This window comes from Dipodomys ordii, unplaced genomic scaffold (genome assembly GCF_000151885.1).
Source record: "Dipodomys ordii isolate 6190 unplaced genomic scaffold, Dord_2.0 Scaffold50, whole genome shotgun sequence".
In the NCBI taxonomy this organism is placed as follows: Eukaryota; Metazoa; Chordata; class Mammalia; order Rodentia; family Heteromyidae; genus Dipodomys; species Dipodomys ordii.
The window spans coordinates 4216847-4237772 of record NW_012267266.1 but is presented as its reverse complement, the minus strand read 5'-3'; the positions used below and the strand labels follow the sequence as shown (position 1 = coordinate 4237772).

At 37.4% G+C, this 20926-nt stretch overlaps 1 protein-coding gene across 1 annotated transcript in view; it reads left to right on the top strand.

Moving 5' to 3' along the window:
- The window catches only part of Matr3 (matrin 3), a 32351-nt gene that overhangs the window by 4020 nt on the left and 7405 nt on the right, over positions 1-20926 (top strand). The window contains exons 2-9 of the mRNA XM_013020309.1: positions 6847-7933; positions 13207-13268; positions 14116-14157; positions 14790-14902; positions 15355-15407; positions 16349-16474; positions 17185-17352; positions 18742-18873. Of these exons, the coding sequence (XP_012875763.1) occupies positions 7022-7933; positions 13207-13268; positions 14116-14157; positions 14790-14902; positions 15355-15407; positions 16349-16474; positions 17185-17352; positions 18742-18873 (1608 nt within the window). The 5' untranslated portion in view covers positions 6847-7021. The remainder of the gene's footprint in view (positions 1-6846; positions 7934-13206; positions 13269-14115; positions 14158-14789; positions 14903-15354; positions 15408-16348; positions 16475-17184; positions 17353-18741; positions 18874-20926) is intronic.

Below are 20926 nucleotides of genomic sequence, written 5' to 3'. Positions count from 1 at the left end.
AACAATGACTGGAAAGTCATTACCTCCATTAACTAGCAAAAAGCTGGAAGTGGAGGTGTAGCTCAAATGATAAACATTAACCTTGTGCAAAAAAGCTCAGGGACAGTGCCTAGATCCTGAGTTCAAGCCCTGGAGCCAACACCAAAAAAGAAAAAGGCATATACATGTGGTTGTTCTAAGGCTAACATTGTCCAGGAAAATAAAGTGTTGTATACATAGTTTTTAGGCATATAGTATAGTTTTGCTATTAGATCATTATACATGAGAGCCCTGAAATTTTTCATGAAAATGTTTAGATGTAGGAAAGTTTTTGTTTTCTTTTGTGGGTATTATATTAAAATAGTTAATATCCTTGGTACTGTAATTCATCTGAGAGGAACTTAGACTATTTCAGAATATACTAGCATCTATGCAGGCATATTGCAGTGAAAAAGAAATTCAAATAGAAAATTCAGATAAGAATAATGTAGGGCATTATATAGTAATAGAGGCCCACCAGGTACAAAGCCCTAAGTTTGGTCCTTAAAACAGCCCCCCAAAATTAACACATTAAGTCAGTTTTGAGTACAGATTCTGCAGTTTTACAAATGTTTCTAGTTTTTTTTTTTTTACAAAATGTTTTATATGATAACAGTCTGTGGCTAAAAGGGAGACACATACCTCATAGTTTTGTTCCACAACACTTGTTTTCTGTATTTTTACAAAACAGAAAAACTGAGATGGCTCCCTAAATGGAGTGCCAAATAGACATTACTGTAAGATGTTGAGTTATTGGGAGAAGGGGTGGTAAGAATGGAGATGTGTTCAGTATATGGAAGAGACAGAACTATATAGTAAATTTTTCATGTGGTAAGTGCTAGAGAATGGTGGGTTTTAAGTAGGAGAATGAAATGAGTAATGTTTTGTTCTTGTTGGTGATGTTGCAGAACAATATAAGGAAGGTATCTGAACAAATTGTAGCTATAGCTTAAGGCTACATTCTGAAGGAAGAATAAGGAGGTGAAGACATAGGCCATAAAATGAAGAAAGAAGAGGTTTAACGTAGCCATTTTAACTAGAGTCAGCTTTTTTCCCTTGGTCATCTTCTGTAAAAGTTGTTACCAGGTTTGGCAGAGGGGCTTCTGGCTTTTTGCTGGGCAATTGGAGATGAGTCTCACCAACATTTTTCTGCTCTGGCTAACTTCAAACTAAGATCCTCCTCTTGAGTATCTAGAATTGCAAGCATGAGGGGCTGGGAAGTTGGCTCAGTGGTAGAGCGCTTGCCTTGCATGCCTGAGGCCCTGGGTTTGATTCCTCAGCACCACATAAGCAAAAAAGAAAAAAGCCAGAAGTGGCGCTGTGGCTCAAGTGATAGAGCGCTAGCTTTGAGCTGATAGAGCTGAGGGACAGCGCTCAGGCCCAGAGTTCAGGCCCCATGACTGGACCCAAAAAAAAAAAAAGAATTGCAAGCATGAGCCACCAGTACCTGACCAAAGGATTGATTGTGGGGGAGGGGGTCCTTTTAGCTGCTTTTCTTTTTGTAGTGATTGATTTGAACCAAGGGCTTTTAGAATGCTAATTATATTCACAGCCCCTAAATCTGGTTTTTTTTCCCCCATCAGTCATGGGCTCAAGGCGAGCATTCTACCACTTTGAGCTACAGCTCCACTTTCAATTTTCTAGTGGTTATTGGATATGAGTCTCACAGACTTTTTTTTTTTTTTTTTTTTTGTCCGGTCGTGGGGCCTGGGCGCTGTCCCTCAGCTCTTCAGCTCAAGGTTAGCACTCTACCACTTGAGCCACAGCACCACTTCCGGCTTTTTTCTTTTTGCTTATGTGGTGCTGAGGAATCGAACCCAGGGCCTCAGGCAAGCAAGGCAAGCACTCTACCACTGAGCCACCTTCCCAGCCCTCACAGACTTTCTTATCCAGGATGGCTTTGTTTTTTTTTGTGTGTGTTTTTTTTTGTCAGTCGTGGGGCTTGAACTCTGGGCTTGGACACTGTCCTGCGCTCTTCAGCTCAAAGGGAGTGCTCTACCGCTTGAGCCACAGCACCACTTCCGGTTTTCTAGGGGTTTATTGGAGATAAGAGTCGCAGGCTTTCTTGCCCAGGCTGGCTTTGAACCGTGATCCTCAGATCTCAGCCTCCCGAGTAACTAGGATTACAGGTGTGAGCCACCAGAGCCTGGCTGCCAGCATGGCTTTGAACCGCAATTATCAGATCTCAGCCTCCCTAGTAGCTAGGATTACAGGTGTGAGTCGCTAGCACCCTGGCTACAGTAATAAGTTTTTTTTTTGTTTTGTTTTGCTAGTCATGGGGCCTGAACTCTGGGCCTGGGTGCTGTCCCTCAGCTCTTCAGCTCAAGGCTAGCTCTACCACTCTAGTCACAGCACCACTTCCAGTTTTTTCTACTTATGTGGTGTTGAGGAAGCTAACCCAGGGCCTCATGCATGCAAGGCAAGCACTCTACCAGTGAGCCACCTTCCCAGCCCCTACAGTACAAGTTTTAAAGCACAATAATTAATACTTGTTTCCTAGGACTATAGTTTTTTGGTTTTGGTTTTTGTTTTTGCCAGTCCTGGGACTTGAGCTCAGGATCTGAGCACTGTCCCTGAGCCTCTATGCTCTACCACTTGAGCCACAGCAATTACTTCTAGCCTTTTCTGTTTATGTGGTACTGAGGAATTGAACCCAGGGCTTCATGCATGCTAGGCAAGCACTCTACCACTAAGCCACATTCACAACCCTCCTGGCACTATACTTTATCATATTTTTTCTGTCCTATACCTTGCTTTATACAAGACTACAAAAGGATAACCTAGAACTTTATATCCTATGGATTTTATTAAACTGTTTAAAAGTTCATTGGTTTATTTAATGGGAAAAAAAAGAACTCAAGCTGGCCACCGGTGGCTCATGCCAGCTCAGGAAGGAAAAGAAAAGCAGTGAGATTAGACTTTATTTCCAATAAACTACTCAGAGAAAGTCACAAGTTGCACTGTGGTTCAAGTGGTAGAGCATTAGCCTTGAGCACACAGAGGGTTGGGACAACAGCACCCAGGCCCTGAGTTCAAGCCCCAGGACCAGCAACATCAACATCCATCAATCAAGTTTTATATAACAACATATATAAATATTAAATATAACTCAGTGGTAAGAGTGTTAACCTAGCATGAGCAGTAGCCTGGGCTTGACAAATGGAAGGAGGCTAAAGGTCTCTGTCTTAGAAATCAATATTTTTGTGTGACTGATGACAAAAATCAAGCAGCAAACTTTCAAAATGTTGTTAGTTGATGCTAATGAAACTTTTTCGACCACCTACTAGTGATATCGATTATGACCCCTTATTTTTTAGAGTTGGTATTGTTTTGTTTAAGAATACTTAAAACATATTTACTGTATTTGCACATAAGTTAGCAAATCACGTGGTGTTTGACCTTGAGAAAACAATTGGAAATTTTGCACATGTTTTGCTTTGACCACTGTGTGTGTATGTGTGTGTGAGATTTTGAAGGAGAAAAACATGTTTTTTAGATATTACAACTTTTTATGTGAGATGAAACAATTTTGCTTGAATATTTGTTGGTTAAACTGTAAACCATCTTTTATGATTATGATTTTATTAAATCATCTTGAAATTTATTTTTGAGAAGAGATTATTTCACATAATTGAGAATGTAGCTAAGATCTATGTGAGGGTAGTACATACCTTTAAAGCAGCCATTTTAATATTTAACTTGTAATTGGAAAAGAAAATCCAGTGGAGAATATTGGATATTCATCAGAATGAGAGGTGTAGAATATTAAAACATTTCTTTGTGTTTTGCCTTTTGTGGCAGGCATTGCTGTAACCCAGCTGGCCTCCAACTTAATCTTCTTAACTCAGCCTCCCAAGTTCTGAGGTTACAAGCGTGCTATACCACATCAGCTTAATTGAAACATGTCTTCATCACACATAAGTACAGCTTTAAGTTTGGTTGTTAAGCATATTTTGATGTTTTGTGGTGCTAGCAGTCACATCAACTAAACAGCAGTCTATCCTTATATTACTCCAATCTTAGCTTATAAGTGCATTTTAAAGCCTTACTAAGTTTACTGGTTTATTAGTGGAGAGAAGTGTTGCCTTCTCCCCCAAATATGAAAGGTTCTATATAGGTGATCATCTGGAATTCATGAGTAAATTGGGTTTTGACAATATATTCTTACATTAATTCTGTTGACTATTTCCAAAATTTTATTATCAAATACAACTTAATATGAAAGAACAAGCTTACAATTTAAGGGGAAACAGTTTAAAAAGATGGTATTTTAAAGCCAGATGTAGTAGCATACTTGTAATCTTAGCACTGAGAAGGTAGAGACAGGAAGGTCTCTGTTTAAGGCTGAGCTATATAGTAGTACTTAGGCTCTAAAAGTTCACCAATCTTTTATGAATTCTTAGTAATTAGTAAATGTCTTCACCTTTGTACTAACCTCACTAATAGACAGCTGGTGTCGTGTGAATGAGCCCTTAAAAATGGCTTATACTGTAGGGACTATTTTTCTATGTGCTTTCTTAATAGTGTTGTGTCTGATTTCTGTGTGGTAATAAAAACATTTTTGAGAACTTGCTTTGTGATTGAAATTCCTTCTCAGTAATATTACTCTAATGTATGGAGCTGCATTGTAAGTTGAAATTCATAGTAAAAATATTAAGGTTGTTGTCCTTAAATTAGACATTGTCATGGAATTTATGTTGTTTGTCCCTTTTCTCACATCCATTTTCTGTTTTGTCATCTTTTACCTACTGCTAACTTTCCCAAATTCACTGGTCATTTTCTCCCCCACCTCTCAACTCCTTTTTCCACTCACAGCTACACACTACTTCTTGAAGCCACACTTCTAAGTCCAGTTATTTTGCTGGTTAATTAGAGATAGTATTTCTTGGACTTTTCTACCATAGCTGGCTCTGAACTGCAATCCTCATATCTCAGCCTCCTGAGTAGCTAAGATGGTAGGTATGAGCCACCGCCATCTGGCTGAATATCTAAAAACTTTAAAATAGGTTCTATAAAAAAATTTTATACATAGTTAAATGCCATTATTATTTCTCTGAGAAAGCCATTTTGAATAACAAAAGGCTTTGGTTATAACAGTAAAGTCAAGGCTTTAATTAATAACCCTGATGCTTAAAAATTGTTGAAAACTGCAGATATTGATTTTTAAAAAAATAAAGTACACATGAAAATTTAAGAGGATCCTGTCAATATCCTAGTGTCCATAGTATTTTAACTACAGTTGCATAGGATTTTAAAGGCATAGCAAAGAACTTTTCATCTGAAGTTCACTAACTCTTGTCTTTATAAATCTTACCTTAAAGCTTAAGTAGCTTACCTAAGTGGATCTTGTCTAGAACTAGTTTCCTTGATGTCTTTCTCAAATTCATCTTTCTTGGTGTGCAAAAACATCTGTAACTCCAGTCACCTCTTATAGCATTTCTGTGTCTTTTAACTTATAACATCTATTTTTTAAAATCTAGTCAAAATCTTTCTTACCGGTAACTTTTTTTTAATACTTCCTCTACCCACTGAGTTCATACATTGTATCCTTGCTCTAATCTATCATTAGTGGAATTGGTCCCGTGGTAGACTAGTAACTATCAGATATTGTCTGGTTTTTTTTTAGAGTAATAAAGCTTAACATTAAAATACCACTCTTGGGTATATGGATAATCAAATGTAGGAAGCAATGACTCCATAAACATATGTAGCAAATAGCAATAGACTTCTGTGTTGTGTGATTGTGAATATAAAATTGTATCTTTTAGTGTTTTATGAGAATTACATGTAAACAATTGAATATTTTATGCTATCCTTTTTGAGGTACAATGATAATGAATTAAAAAATGAAACAATTTCATCCATAAACACATCTTAGTGGATCATAATCTGAATTTAAAAATATTCAAGTGATTGGGCTATTCTTGGGAAAAGTTTGCAGAAGTCTAAGTTACCAAGACCTCATTTTCATATTTTAAATGTTATGAACTCTAGAGGTGCTGTATCCCTGAACATTGAATGAGCACTGATGGGGGTGCTAAATCGAGAAGTTTCTATTCTTTAAATCCACCTATATTTCCTATACTTGGGTTTTTTCTTGGAAGATCTCCTATTTTCATATTCACCAGAGTTGGTTCTCCTTAACCTTACAGGAATAGATAAGAAATAAGCACTGCCTGGTGTAGGGTGGCAGTTTGTTGTATGGCTTAAATTTGGGCAGAAATTCTTAAAACTATAGGAAATGACTTATTTTTCTTATTCACATCTGTCTTCACCTCAATTTGATTTTTCTGCATGAAGGTCTCATTTATTATTTGGTCTTAAGTCTTACATCAGGTACTTGACCCTTAAGCTTCATTTACTTGTGATTTTACTTGGTTCTTTCTGATAGTGATAATAGGTCTCATTTTCCAAAACAATACAACTGATTCATCTCTGACTTGCTGACCTTGATTTTTTTTAATTTAATTTTTTTAGTCTTCTGAAATTTAAGCATCATACTATAGGGTGTATTTTTGTTCTTCTGAAGGAAGAAACTCATCTATGTTTTCACTGGAATTTTGATGTATTCAGACATCTTACCCTTGAGTTTAAATGTTTTTAAACAATATGAAATTCCTTTTAATAAATTTTAGAATGAAAAAAGCTACTTTTTAAATATATGCAGGCTCTGCATACATCTGGAATCTGTTTAAGATATGTAATAAATTCCTTGTAAGATTGAGATCTTAATGTTTTTTTATCAACATGATGCGTAAGTTTTTTTTTTCTTAAAAAACGGCATCTACTTAAAGGGATTTATGACTAAAATTGCTTATTTTTCTACAGAGTTGTCTGCTGGTTCTCAGCTTGAAGAAGATTCTACAGTCCTTATTGATCCTTTTTCTTGGCGTTACCATTTTTGAAGCAAAGTTAACCTAGCTTTCTAGTTTGAGCTTTCTTTTTGGCCGTCTTTTAAAAAAAATTTTTTCAATCTATAAAATAGACAAGAGATAGTTCTACAATGTCCAAGTCATTCCAGCAGTCATCTCTCGGTAGGGACTCACAGGGTCATGGGCGTGACCTGTCTGCAGCAGGAATAGGCCTTCTTGCTGCTGCTACCCAGTCTTTAAGTATGCCAGCATCTCTTGGAAGGATGAACCAGGGTACTGCACGCCTTGCTAGTTTAATGAATCTTGGAATGAGTTCTTCATTGAATCAACAAGGAGCTCATAGTGCACTGTCTTCTGCTAGTACTTCTTCCCATAATTTACAGTCTATATTTAACATTGGAAGTAGAGGTCCACTCCCTTTGTCTTCTCAACACCGTGGAGATGCAGACCAGGCCAGTAACATTTTGGCCAGCTTTGGTCTGTCTGCTAGAGACTTAGATGAACTGAGTCGTTATCCAGAGGACAAGATTACTCCTGAGAATTTGCCCCAAATCCTTCTACAACTTAAAAGGAGGAGAACTGAAGAAGGCCCTACCTTGAGTTATGGTAGAGATGGCAGATCTGCTACACGGGAGCCACCATACAGAGTACCTAGGGATGATTGGGAAGAAAAAAGGCACTTTAGAAGAGATAGTTTTGATGATCGTGGTCCTAGTCTCAACCCAGTGCTTGATTATGACCATGGAAGTCGTTCTCAAGAATCTGGTTATTATGACAGAATGGATTATGAAGATGACAGATTAAGAGATGGAGAAAGGTGTAGGGATGATTCTTTTTTTGGTGAGACCTCGCATAACTATCATAAATTTGACAGTGAGTATGAGAGAATGGGACGTGGTCCTGGCCCCTTACAAGAGAGATCTCTCTTTGAGAAAAAGAGGGGCGCTCCTCCAAGTAGCAATATTGAAGACTTCCATGGACTCTTACCGAAGGGTTATCCCCATCTGTGCTCTATATGTGATTTGCCAGTTCATTCTAATAAGGTGAGTTAATGCAACAGATGCTTCTAATTTCTTTTACATTGTAGTGCCTATTCTGTATTTACCTATATCTTTCACTCTAATTCTATAGTCTGATGAGAACACTTTATTTGGAAGGTAATTGTTTTGAGATTTTAAACCAGGGCTTTACATTAATACAATCTGCCTAGATTACTTCTGGCCACATAGCTGTCATCCACTGGGATTATCTTGTTGGTTTTGGCATCAATATGTTCTTCTTAATCATATATTTAAGCAGGTTTTTTTGTCTGCTTTGTTGAATTGTTTTAAGCATTTTTTCGAAGTCAATGTGCTCTACCATTTTAGGATGCTAGATTTCAGCTCTCCATCTGTCTTGATTGCTGATTTGTATGTAGTAAAGATGTATTCTTGAACAATTCTCTTTTTTTCCTTATCTGTGGCTACAGGGAGTTAATGTAGAGCCCTGGTGTTTGTTTCAGTATGTTTCATATTTAGATTAGTTCATTCTTCTTTTTTTAATTTCCCTTAAACACAACTCTCATACTGTAACTGGAATTTTTCATCATTTTTTTTCTCCTTTTCCACGACCTTCTTAAACATGCTTCAGAACTCACTTTTTATTATCCCATATTGCATCTGTCCCTTTAGAGACTTTGATAAGTCAATTACTACAGTATCCTGCTCTGTGTTCCTTGTAAGCAAAGTCTTTTTTTCTGATTTAGGCTTTATCAGACTTCTAGTGTAGTCATTTGGAAAAAGAAAACTAATTCTCTTTTACTTTAATTATCACATCTGGTAAAATGGGAACTTTTTCAAAATGCCCTTTTAAATATGTTGCCTTTCTCTTTCAACTTTTTTAGTGTTATTCTCACTAGGGTGTTTTTTTTTCCTTTTTTAGAATGTATTACAGTTGACTTAAAGTCAACATTGCAACACCCTACTAGCTTGATCCATAATCTGTGACCATCTATTTTTCCTGATGTGCTTTATAGTAAGCTACTAACTAGAATAAATTGCTGTTATGAAATTGATTTGATGGTTACTGTTACAGGGTTTTTCTTTACAGTAACATTTGGAAGGGTTAATTTCTTTTAGCGGTTTCTTTTAAATTTGTTTTTAAGAGTATTCTTTTTTTTTGAGTAGACTAAATCATACTTTAGACTTAGTTTTTAATGTTCTATTAAAAGGTATAACTTGTCCCTGTCTGTATTTAGCTCTCAGCATTTTTATCTTTTAAATTTTAATTCACATTAAGATAAACCCTAAACTTAGGTTTATAGATTTATTTTCATGAAAGAAATAGAACTCTAAACTCATAAGTGCAAATTTCCTTTGGTAGTTGTTTTACCGTTATTCCAAGTTTTGTTGAATATACTAATTCTATCATGAAGTTTATTTTAGTTTTTGTTCTGTGCTGTTTTTCAAGATATAGATGTATAATTAATGTAATTAAAAGATTTGTTAAACTTCAGGTGACTCCCAACTTTATTATTTTTGCACTTGTGCAAAAACAAAAAATATGCCAGAAGTGGCATGACCAATGCTTTCACAAAAGATCTCTTAAATTCCAAAGAAAATAATAGTATCTAAAAAGAAAATTATTTTAAATGACTTAAAATCTTTCCTGCTGGAATCATAAAGCTATTTAGGAAGTCACAAAGGAACACAAGGAAACCATGAAAAAACCTATCCAGATAAAAAGTTTTTGGATTTCTGTATGACTATTCTGTTACTTTCTAGTTCCTGAAGAAAGCCAATAACTTAAATGTATCTAAATTCGTAATTGAACAAAGTATTGTGTGAAATCTAGTATAAAATTAGATTTAAGAGTAGGATGCCTTCTATCCTAGTTACAAGAGTTAACCTTTTAGCCTGTTTTTTTAAAAAGTTAGTTTTAGCTAGTTTGGGTATTCTGTCAATATGTGGGTATATTTACGGACTAATTTTGAGGCCTTTTGTTTATTTGATTTATAAAACTTGTGTTTGTAGGTTGGACCAATTTTAAGAAGTTTAAACACATGGGTGCTTAATGTTTTCTAGTTGCCTTAACATAACTGATGCTTTTCTGTGTATGTCTACATCATTTAAAAGGTACTTAAATATTTAGGGGTGGATCCTTTTATAACTGATGTAGAAAAGACTTTAAAGAAAATTACTGTAGTAGAAATTGATAATAAAAAATTTAAAGCTTTTAATCCTGCTCTCTGGTATTGCTGCATAACTTGGAAAATCTGTTATTTTTCCTCACTGGTGACATTAGATGGCCTATGTGATCAAAAGTGTTTCTCACTGTGAAATGAGAAATTTAAAGGAAAAAACATCTAGTTTTTGTCATGGTGGAGTTCCTTATATTTTAGAGATGACTTTGTGATAGTCTTTTCTCAGTTATTTTAGAATATGAAATAGTGTTACCTCAGTCTCAAATTCCTTCAGGTTCCTTTCACTTAAAGAAAATTGCGCACTACAACCGTTTAGCTGTCTTGTCACTTGAGTTTTTCTTTTTAGTTTCCCTTTAGAACCCCTTCGCACTACAACCGTTTAGCTGTCTTGTCATTTGAGTTTTTCTTTTTAGTTTCCCTTTAGAACCCCTTAAATTGTACTCTACTCTGCCATTCTGGAAGTGCTTCCCAAATTATTCTTTATATAACAGGGTATCTCAGAGACATCAAGATAAATTAGTTTTCCTCCAGAAACTTCTGAATTCAAAAAGTGAGTCTTTTTGCTTGATTAATCTCATGTAGTAGTCACCTCAGTATAGAATTTAGACATGACTAAAATTTTTTTGTTGCTTTTTTTTCTTAATCTTCGGCAATTAAAACAAATAAACCTTTGGCTACATAATTGGGAGGCCATAATTGAGGCCAACGGGGAGAGTCTTTTTCCATTGTTTGTCCATGATAGTGCATACTTGTCATCCTATCCAGAATAGGAAGTCTAAAATAGTAGGATACCAGTCCAGATATATGCCCTGGGGAAGAAAATCCTATCTCAGAATTAAAAAATGGACTAGAGATATGGCTCAGTATTATATAGCACCTGTGTAGCAAAAGCCAGGGCCCTTAGTTCAAACTAAAGTACTGTGTCCCCTACACACACACACAAAAGAAGGAAAGAGGATTGGTACAGTACTGCATGTTAGGGGTGGGTGGTGGAACATAAATAAGTAGGTGATCTTTCCAGCATTTTGAAAGAACAGCCATAGTTTAACCATGTTTGACTTCAACGAATATGACAAGATACCATTCCCTTTCAGCTTTTTAGCCTTGTTGTCTCCTATAAATTAGAAGCATGCTTAATAATAGACCATTCTTCTTAAACATTTTGTAAGGATATATAATCTGAAGATTTTTTTAAATTCTAAGTTAATATCTGTTTAATTCCACTTCTGAATTTTGTGAATTTTACCTATGATGCTTCTTGCTTAGAGCTTTAAAAAGTTCCAAGCCAGGTGCCAGTGGCTCACACTGGTAAACCTAGCTAAACTACTCAAGAGGCTGAGATCTGAGGATCACAGTTTGAAGCCAACCTGGGCAGAAAAGGTCTTGAGACTCTTATTTCCAATAAATTACTCAGAAAGGCGCTATGGCTCATGTGGTAAAGTGCTAGACTTGAGCATGTAGAGGCTCAGGGTCAGCTCCCAGGCCCTGAGTTCAAGCCCCAGGACTGGAAAAAAAAAAGTTACCTCCAATAAGAAAGTAGTCACAAATCTCTTTGTTCCTATTAACCACTGTTTTTAAGATAGCTAGTTTTGAGATACATGGAAATGCTAGCTAGTATTTCCCACATTCTAAATAAATACCACTTTCCTTGGATGTGTTCAGTCTTACTATTTTCACAAGGTTTTAACTTAATTCTGTTCAGGAATTCAGAATGTTATAAACTTTTAACAGAAATTAGAATGCCATTTATTATAAAATACCATTCTGAGACTTCAGAGAGGTATAACTTAATAATTTGGTGCTACATTCTAGCTATAATTGTATTAAGTGATCAGTGGATATAAGAGAAATAGCCTCAATTTGTGGGAGTTTGTGACATAAATAATAGATGTAAAAAGTTATAAGTTGAGATTTATAAGCAATGCAATAATAACTCACTTTTTAAAAAACATTTTTTTTCCAGAGCACTTTCCATGAGCTTGGAAATGTTCTGATAATCAGTTCACCTGTAAAACTTTGTTTTTCAAAACTGAAAATACTGAAACAACTAGTTAAAATAACTTAGGAGTCAACATTTAGTAATAATGTAGTTTCAGAATGGAACTGAGGCAGTTTGATAGAGGACTCACTTCATTCACTTTTCCTCTTTATTTACATTTGCTTAAAAGTTAGTTTTATATGTGTATTTTATCTTAAAAGAAAATTGGTTGGAATAAAATAAATGTAGGCTACTTCCTTTAAATTTAAAATAAATCACAAAGGAGCAAGTAATGATGTATGTAAGTTCCCTCCTTAAAATTTGGAAGCAAGCACTCCTTAAATATGCTTGCTTGTTTTAGAGAAATATGGAAACTTTATTGATCAGTGGCAACATTTTCTTTGGGGGGGGGGAGGTGTCCGGTTGTGGGGCCTGAACTCTGGGCTGGGCACTGTTCTTCAGTTCAAAGCTAGCACTCTACCACTTGAACCACAGCGCCACTTCCAGCTTTTTTTCTTTTTGCTTATGTGGTGCTTAGGAATCGAACCCAGGGCCTCATGCATGCAAGGCAAGTGCTCTACCACTGAGCCACCTTCCCAGCCCTAGTGGGAATATTTTCTAAGTAAGCCATTCCTGTTAAATCCTGTTAGCTTTCTTGGCAGTGTTAATGGTGGAGTATTTTCTACTGTATGTTTAGTAAATAATACACTTGGAGCATGTCTAGAGGCTAAATGAAATTAATTAGTTTATATACTTAAGACATATTCTAGAAGAGTACTACCAAATAGCAGATGTAATTATACAAAGTGGATACTTGGTTTTGTCTACAGAAGAAATTAATGCTAGTACATTTGTTGGATCTCAAGTACTCTTGATCCTTATTCTATATCTTTTTCTTGTTAGACCTATTAAGTATGCTGACCAAGTTAATCCAGTTTTTCCAAGAATGTGCATAGCGTATTTGAGGGCAGGATCAAACTTCAAACTTAGAGAAATGGTTTTAAATTAAATCAAGGTGATTTAATGAATGGGCCATTAATGTTTTTTATAACTTATGGTAATGTATAGACATTAACATCCTAAACTTTAAATGGTTCAGATGAAAATATTTTAGCTTTTTTTGTTGTTGTTAATTCTACTAATTTACTTTGCTGCAGGAGTGGAGTCAACATATCAATGGAGCAAGTCACAGTCGCCGATGCCAGCTTCTTCTTGAAATGTAGGAGTTTGAAATACCTTTAAAGCATCCTTACTATGAATCAGAAACAGCTGTTACGGGTTTGGGTAGCTTATGGGCTTGTATCCACAGTATTCTTATCCCATAGTTGTAGATAATGTCTGGGCAATTTTTTAACAAGAAATAACATGTTCAGATTATTACATTGCAGATTAGATTCAATAAAAATACTTTTCTTTCTAGGGTAAATACAAATTGGCCCATTAATTTATATGGAAAGAATTTTTAATGGACTTAATGACATAATAGCATTTTTAATAGTGAACACATGTTCTAAAACGTAGAGTGGTCACTAAAATTTACTAGTTATCAAGCAATTTTTTTATTTTTTTTTCTTATAAAATGCCTTTGGTTCTGAGTTTAGCTGGTACATTAAAATGGAATTTGTAAAGAAACCATATGAAACAAAACATAGTTCCCTTTGAGTGAAGTTGAAATTCTCAGACATGCCTGACTGTTGGGGCTGGCTTTTCTAGTGTCACAACTTAATTCTGCTTTTGATATTTAGTATCGGGGAAGGAAAGCCTATGGTCTGTTTGTTTCTCTAATATAACCTTCATTTCTAGTTCCTTATATAACATTCTCATAGAATAATGAGTGTATAAGAAATTTTCAATTTCAACATACATTCACCTACATCTGTAAGCCACTGTCTTAAATTTTTCCTTTGAAATATTTTACATGCTTTAGAACTAGTACTTTTAACACTAGACTGTCAGCTAAATTTACTAGTAGATTATCTCTACTTTAGAGGTCAAAAAAGGGTAATTGTTAAAAGGGGGAAGGGGGTTGGTTTTATTTTAAAGTTAATTTTCTGGTCTTTTTTAAGCTACCCAGAATGGAATCCTGACAATGATACTGGACATACAATGTAAGTCAAATTTTTTTAAGCTATTGTTTGTAAAGGAGATCAATTTAAGGAATCCAGGTTTAATTTTCTATATTTCATAGTCATTTTCAATATCTGCTACCAAATGTGAGTTAGGTTAGGATAAGAAAATTTTATAGTTGGGTGCTGGTGCCTCACGCCTGTAATTGTAGCTACTCTGGAGGATGAGATGAAGCCTGCCCAGACAGGAAAGTCTGTTAGACTCTTACTAGAAGTAGCACTGAACTCAAAGAGGTAGAGTGCTGGCCTTGAGCATTAAAGCTTAGGGACAGCACCCAGGCTGAGTTCATGCTCCATGACCAACAAAGAAAAATTTAAAAAGAAAACTTTTATGTAGTTTTTTTTTTTTTTTTTGCTGGTCATGGGGCCTGAACTCTGGGCCTGGGCGCTGTCTCTCAGCTCTTCAACTCAAGGCTAGCGCTCTACCACTTGAGCCACAGCACCACTTCTGGCTCTTTCTGCTTATGTGGTGCTTAGGAATCAAACCCAGGGCCTCACGCATGCGATGCAAGCACTCTACCACTAAGCCACCTCCCAGTCCCATGTAGTAATTTTTATTCTTTCATTAGTGCAGACTTCTCCCCAACTTTGTATATATTTCTTCATATTACTAGGGGTGATCCATTCATGTTACAGCAGTCTACAAACCCAGCACCAGGAATTCTGGGACCTCCACCTCCTTCATTTCATCTTGGCGGACCAGCAGTTGGACCAAGAGGAAATTTGGGTAATTATATGGAAATTAATATTACCTTTTTCTAAAATCTTTTGTCCTAAAAAGTAAATGCAGGAGAAAACAATCTTTTTTGTTTTGTACTAGTCCTGGGGCTTGAAATCAGGGCCTTGATCCTGTCCCTGAGCTTTTGTGCTCAAGGCTAGTGCTTTACCACTTAAGTCACACCTCCCCTTACCTTAGTGTTAAGGGTGGCAACAATTGTAGTCATAACAAGGCTTATTCAGGGACTGGAGATGTGGCTTAAGTGGTAGTATGCTTCCTTAAAGCACAAAGCCCTGATTTCAAATCCTATCTCCCTACCCCACTCCACCCCCCAAAAAATATATATATATATATTTCACCATGTATTTGTAATGTCTTCATTTGTGTTTAAAAGATGTCCATTTCGAACTCATAAGTGAATTTATTATAAATCTGAAAAAAATGCTCTTTCCTCCATAAAGGTGCTGGAAATGGAAACCTGCAAGGACCAAGACATATGCAAAAAGGCAGAGTGGTCAGTAATATAATCATTGCTTTTATTGTATTTACTGCTTTGCTTTAGGCAGAAGAATTTACTCTCCTCAAAAAACTTGATTGTGTAGTTTTTTTTTATTTTAATTTTAATTTTTTGTGAACATACTGTATAGAGGGGTTACAATTACATGGGCAAGATAATGAGTACATTTCTTATCAAGCATTGCAGCCTCCTCCTTTGTTTACCCTTTGATTGTGTAGTTTTTAAGTTCATTAGAATGTTAGGAATTTTGAGGGGAGTTTGTTTATTTTCACAAATCCTGGGTATTGTCCCTGAGCAGAGTAGTTTGTTGTGGACAAGTGTCTCAGATTGTCCTGTCTGGGATGGTTTCAAACCTCAGTCCTTAGATCTCAGCCTCCTAAGTAGCTAGGATTACAGGCTTGAGCCACCAGCATCCAGTTATGCATGTTTAATTTTTTTTGGGGGGGGGGGTCCGGTCGTGGGGCCTGAACTCTGGGCCTGGGCACTGTCCCTCAGCTTTCAGCTCAAGGCTAGCGCTCTACCACTTGAGCTACAGCACCACTTCCGGCTTTTTTTCTTTTTGCTTATGTTGTGCTGGGGAATCAAACCCAGGGCCTCAGGCATGCAAGGCAAGCGCTCTACCACTGAGCCACCTTCCCAACCCCTAAGATAACCTTCTTATAAAATAACAATTTGGAAACACTGGTCTTATTTTGTCTTTGAATTCCTGAAAATACTTTATTATTACTAAATAGTTGTGCAGAAGGGTTATAATTCCATAAGTCAGAATATGAGTACAATGCCCCTTCATCCCTATCTCAATATCCCTTTCTCTGTTCCTTTGTCCTCCCCTAAAACATGTTTAATGTTTAGATGTAGCTATATATAATATCTACTAGGTAGTTTGGAAGTCATGCTTGTTTTTGATAAATCCTTTTTTTTTTTTTGTATTATTTCAGGCGTTTATTGAGATGGCAACCACAGAAGATGCTCAGGCTGCAGTGGATTATTACACAACCACACCAGCATTAGTATTTGGCAAGCCAGTGAGGGTTCATTTATCCCAGAAGTATAAACGAATAAAGGTAGTATTCTTCTGTTTCTTTTTCCTTCACATTCTATGTAAATCAGTTTAATACATCATTTGTTTGTTAACTTTGTCTATTTAAGAACTGATTTTGAGCCAAGCGCCAATGGCTCATACCTGTAATCCTAGCTACTCAAGAAGGCTGTTTGAGGATCACAGGAGGAGGATCAAGGAGGCTGAGGATCACAGTTTGAAGCCAGGCCAGGCAGACTCTTATCTCCAATAAACGACCAGAAAATGGAAAGTGAAGCTGTGACTCAAGTGGCATAGAGCTCTGGCCTGGAGCTGAAGAGCTGAGGGACAGCACCCAGGCCCAGAGTTCAAGCCCCACAGCTGACAAAAAAAAAAAAAAGAATTGATTTTTTTCTTTTATTTGGGTCATGTTTTTGTTGTTTTGGTTGGTTATGGGGCTTGAACTCTGGGTCTGAGCACTGTCCCTGAGCTCTTCAGCTAAAGGTGAGTGCTCTACCACTTAAGTCATAGTGCCACTTCCATTTTTTTGGTGGTTACTTGGAGATAAGAGTCATAGATTTTACTGCCTGGGCTGGCTTTAAACTAGGATCCTCAGATCTCAGCCTCCTGAGTAGATAGGATTATAGGTGTGGGCACCAGTGCCTGTCTTGGGCTGTCTTTATTGATTAAAAATAACAGCATACCTGCCTGCATTTGATTCATCTTTCCTTTCTCTACTTCCCCTGTTTATTAAAGAAACCTGAGGGGAAACCTGATCAGAAATTTGATCAGAAGCAAGAGCTTGGACGTGTGATACATCTCAGCAATTTACCCCATTCTGGATATTCTGACAGTGCTGTCCTCAAGCTTGCTGAACCTTACGGGAAAATAAAGAATTATATATTGATGAGGATGAAAAGTCAGGTAACATACCTATTGAGAAGATTTAAGTTTCTCAAAAAGATTTTAGAATACTTTGGTTGGCTAATAGTGCTTAGTGGCATGTTGCATGCTAACATATGTGAGGCTTTGGGTTCAATCTTTATCACCAAGTAAAACTTCTTTTAGTCATAGTTGGTTGAAACTATGAGGAATTGGATAAATTAAGAAAACTGTAGGCTGGGAATGTGGCTTAGTGGTGGAGTGCTTGCCTATCATGTGTGAAGCCCTGGGTTTGAGTCCTCAGTGCCACATAAACAGAAGAAGCCAAAAGTGGTTCTGTGGCTCAAGTGGAAGAGTACTAGCCTTGTACAAAAGAAGCTCGGGGACAGTGCCTGGGCCCTGAGTTCAAGCCCCAGGACTGACAAAACACACAAACACACACCTTTCCTTTCTTGCCCTTGCTAATGACACCTTTTCTAGGGTTTGCTTCCCAAGATTTTTCTATGCAGATAAAAGTTTCTTTTTGTGAGGTTTGGGGCGGGGGTGGGGAGGGGACAAAAAAGTTCCTTTTTGTGTAAGTGGTATTTTACATGATGCTATTGAATTAACTGTCAAATTGAGCCTCCTATTGATGACTGTTTAAAGTTACTTTTCTTATTTTTACCTTTCCTCTCCTCCCAGCTAAATCATTAGTTCTCTAGGGACTTTAGAACTTTTTATTTATTTCAGTGTGTTTAGTTAAAAGATGAAAGGTGGCTCAGTGGTAGAGCGCTTGCCTCGCATGCATGAGGCACTGGGTTCGATTCCTCAGCACCACGTAAGCAAAAAGAAAAAAGCCAGAAGTGGCGCTGTGTCTCAAGTGGTAGAGCGCCAGCCTTGAGCTGAAGAGCTGAGGGACAGCTCCCAGGTCCAGAGTTCAGGCCCCAGGACCGGAACCCCCCCCCCAAAAAAAAAAGGTTGTGTAAAATCAAAATTTAATGACTAAATTAAGTTACCTTATACTTGTGTTTTTTTATTAAATGAATTTAGACTGCTTAGCTCAGTAGTAGAAAGCCTGGATTCAATCACAAAACTTTCTCTGTCTCTCTCACTCACTCTCTCTCTCTCTCCCCCCCCTCTAAAAAAATGGTGACATGAATACCTTTTTTTGTTGTTAAAGTATATTTTAGGTTAATGTTCAAAATTTGTATGTTTTCAGACTCTTTAATGTTTTGATATCTTCTGAGTTTAGAATTTCTTTGCATAAAGGCAACAAAAAGTTGATTGTATTTGGTCTTTCGTAGTCTTAGGTAGCATTGTATGTCTGACAGGCTCTTAGCTTTACTTAATTTTCACTAGAGTTGATGAGGATAGAATAGAAATTAAAAAGTTTTATGCAGTTCTGTGAAAAATAATGACTTGTGGGGTTTTTTTGTTTTGCTTTGTTTTTAGGCCTTTATTGAGATGGAGACCAGAGAAGATGCCATGGCAATGGTTGACCATTGTCTAAAGAAAGCACTTTGGTTTCAGGGGAGATGTGTTAAGGTTGACCTTTCTGAGAAATATAAAAAACTGGTGCTGAGGGTATGTAGCATTTGGTTTATTACTCATTTAAAAAAAAAAAAACAAAAAAAAACTTCTTGCCGGGCGCTGGTGGCTCACGCCTGTCATCCTAGCTACTCAGAAGGCTGAGATCTGAGGATCGTGGTTCAAAGCCAGCCCAGGCAGAAAAGACCGTGAGACGCCTATCTCCAATAAACCACCAGAAAACCGGAAGTGGCGCTGTAGCTCAAGTGGTAGAGCGCTCACCTTGAGCTGAAGAGCTGAGGGACAGCGCCCAGGCCCAGAGTTCAAGCCCCACGACCGACAAAAAAAAAAACTTCTTGATAGGTCACAGTGGCCTATAATCCCACATACTCAAGGAGGCTGAGTCTGAGGATTGTGATTGGAAGCCAGTCCAGGAGACTCTTCAGTTAATCACCCCCAAAAAAAACACATGGAGTTGTGGCATGAATGGGAAAGCAGCCTTGAGCAAAAATTTTTTGCTCAAAGACAGTATCTAAATCCTGAGTTCAAGCCCCAAGGCTAGAATGTGCATGTGCACTTGAACGTGCACATACACAGGAAGGGCTGGGAATGTGGCTTAATGATAAGAGTACTTGCCTAGCATGCATGCATGAAGCCTTGGGTTTGATTCCTCACTACCACATAAACAGAAGAGGCTGTAAATGGCATTGTGGTTCAAATGGTAGAGTGCTAGCCTTAAGCAAAAAGAAGTTCAGGGATAGTGCCCAGGCTCTGAGTCCAACCTCTGGACTGGTCAAAAAAAAAAAAAAAGGAGCAGCACCCCCCCCAAAAAAATCTCAAGTGACAGTCTTTATTTTCAAAATAATTTTATTACTTTATTGTTTTAAAATCACAGTTGAATAAATACCTTAGCATGTTCTCCACACAACATACATGTATAAAGAAATTATGTAAGTATATGTATTGACTGCTGTACATTGAAGAAACCACTAATTCTATTGTACCATTAAAAGTGGAAATCATTCATTGCATAGCATGTTTATACCGGTTCATCCGTACCCCCCACCCCCCGGGTCCGGTCGTAGGGCCTGAACTCTGGGCCTGGGCGCTGTCCCTCAACTCTTCAGCTCAAGGCTAGCGCTCTACCACTTGAGCCACAGCCCCACGTCTGGCTTTTTTATTTTTGCTTATGTGGTGCTCGGGAATCGAACCCAGGGCCTCAGGCATGCGAGGCAAGCGCTCTACCACTGAGCCACCTTCCCAGCCCTATACCCGTTCTAAAGCGAACAAAGCCAGGGCTGGGAAGTTGGCTCAGTGGTAGAGTGCTTGCTTCGGATGCATGAGACCCTGGGTTCAGTTCCTCAGCACCACATAAGCAGAAAAAAGCCGGAAGTGGTGCTGTGGCTCAAGAGCTTGCTTTGAGCTGAAGAGCTGAGGGACAGCACCCAGGCCCAGAGTTCAGCCCCCATGACTGACAAAAAAGAGAAAAAAAAATAACCAAGCCATTTTCTCAAAGCAAAAAATTTTTTAAAGAAAATTTTAATGAGCTATTTAGGCATACTGAAACTGTCATCAGACTTTAAGACTAGGCGGTCAAATTGAGTTATGATTGATTTATGATATGTGAGCAATTCAAACCTATGAGAGTACTCTGAATTTAGTATATAGAGTCTCAGGTGCTTTTATTCTCTTTTTGAAAATTTTTGAAAGCAAAAGGATTTAATGATAAAAAAACAAAATTGTACATCTTTTCTACCTTGGTTCTGCTGCTCTTAGAGCTGAGGTATTAACATGAGTGACAGATTCTTACTGTCTACTTAAAATTTTATATTTGAGGACTGGGAAGGTGGCTCAGTGGTAGAGTGCTTGCCTTGCATGCATGAGGTCCTAGGTTTGATTCCTCAACAACACATAAGCAGAAAAGGCCCCAAGTGGCGCTGTGGCTCAAGTAGTACAGCATTAGCCTTGAGCTGAAGAGCTGAGGGACAGTACCCAGGCCCAAGTTCAGGTTCCACAACTGACAAAGAAAAAGTATTAGAAAAGACTGGTAACCAGCAGGGCACTGGTGGTTCACGCCTGTAATCCTAGCTACTGAAGAGGCTAAGATCTG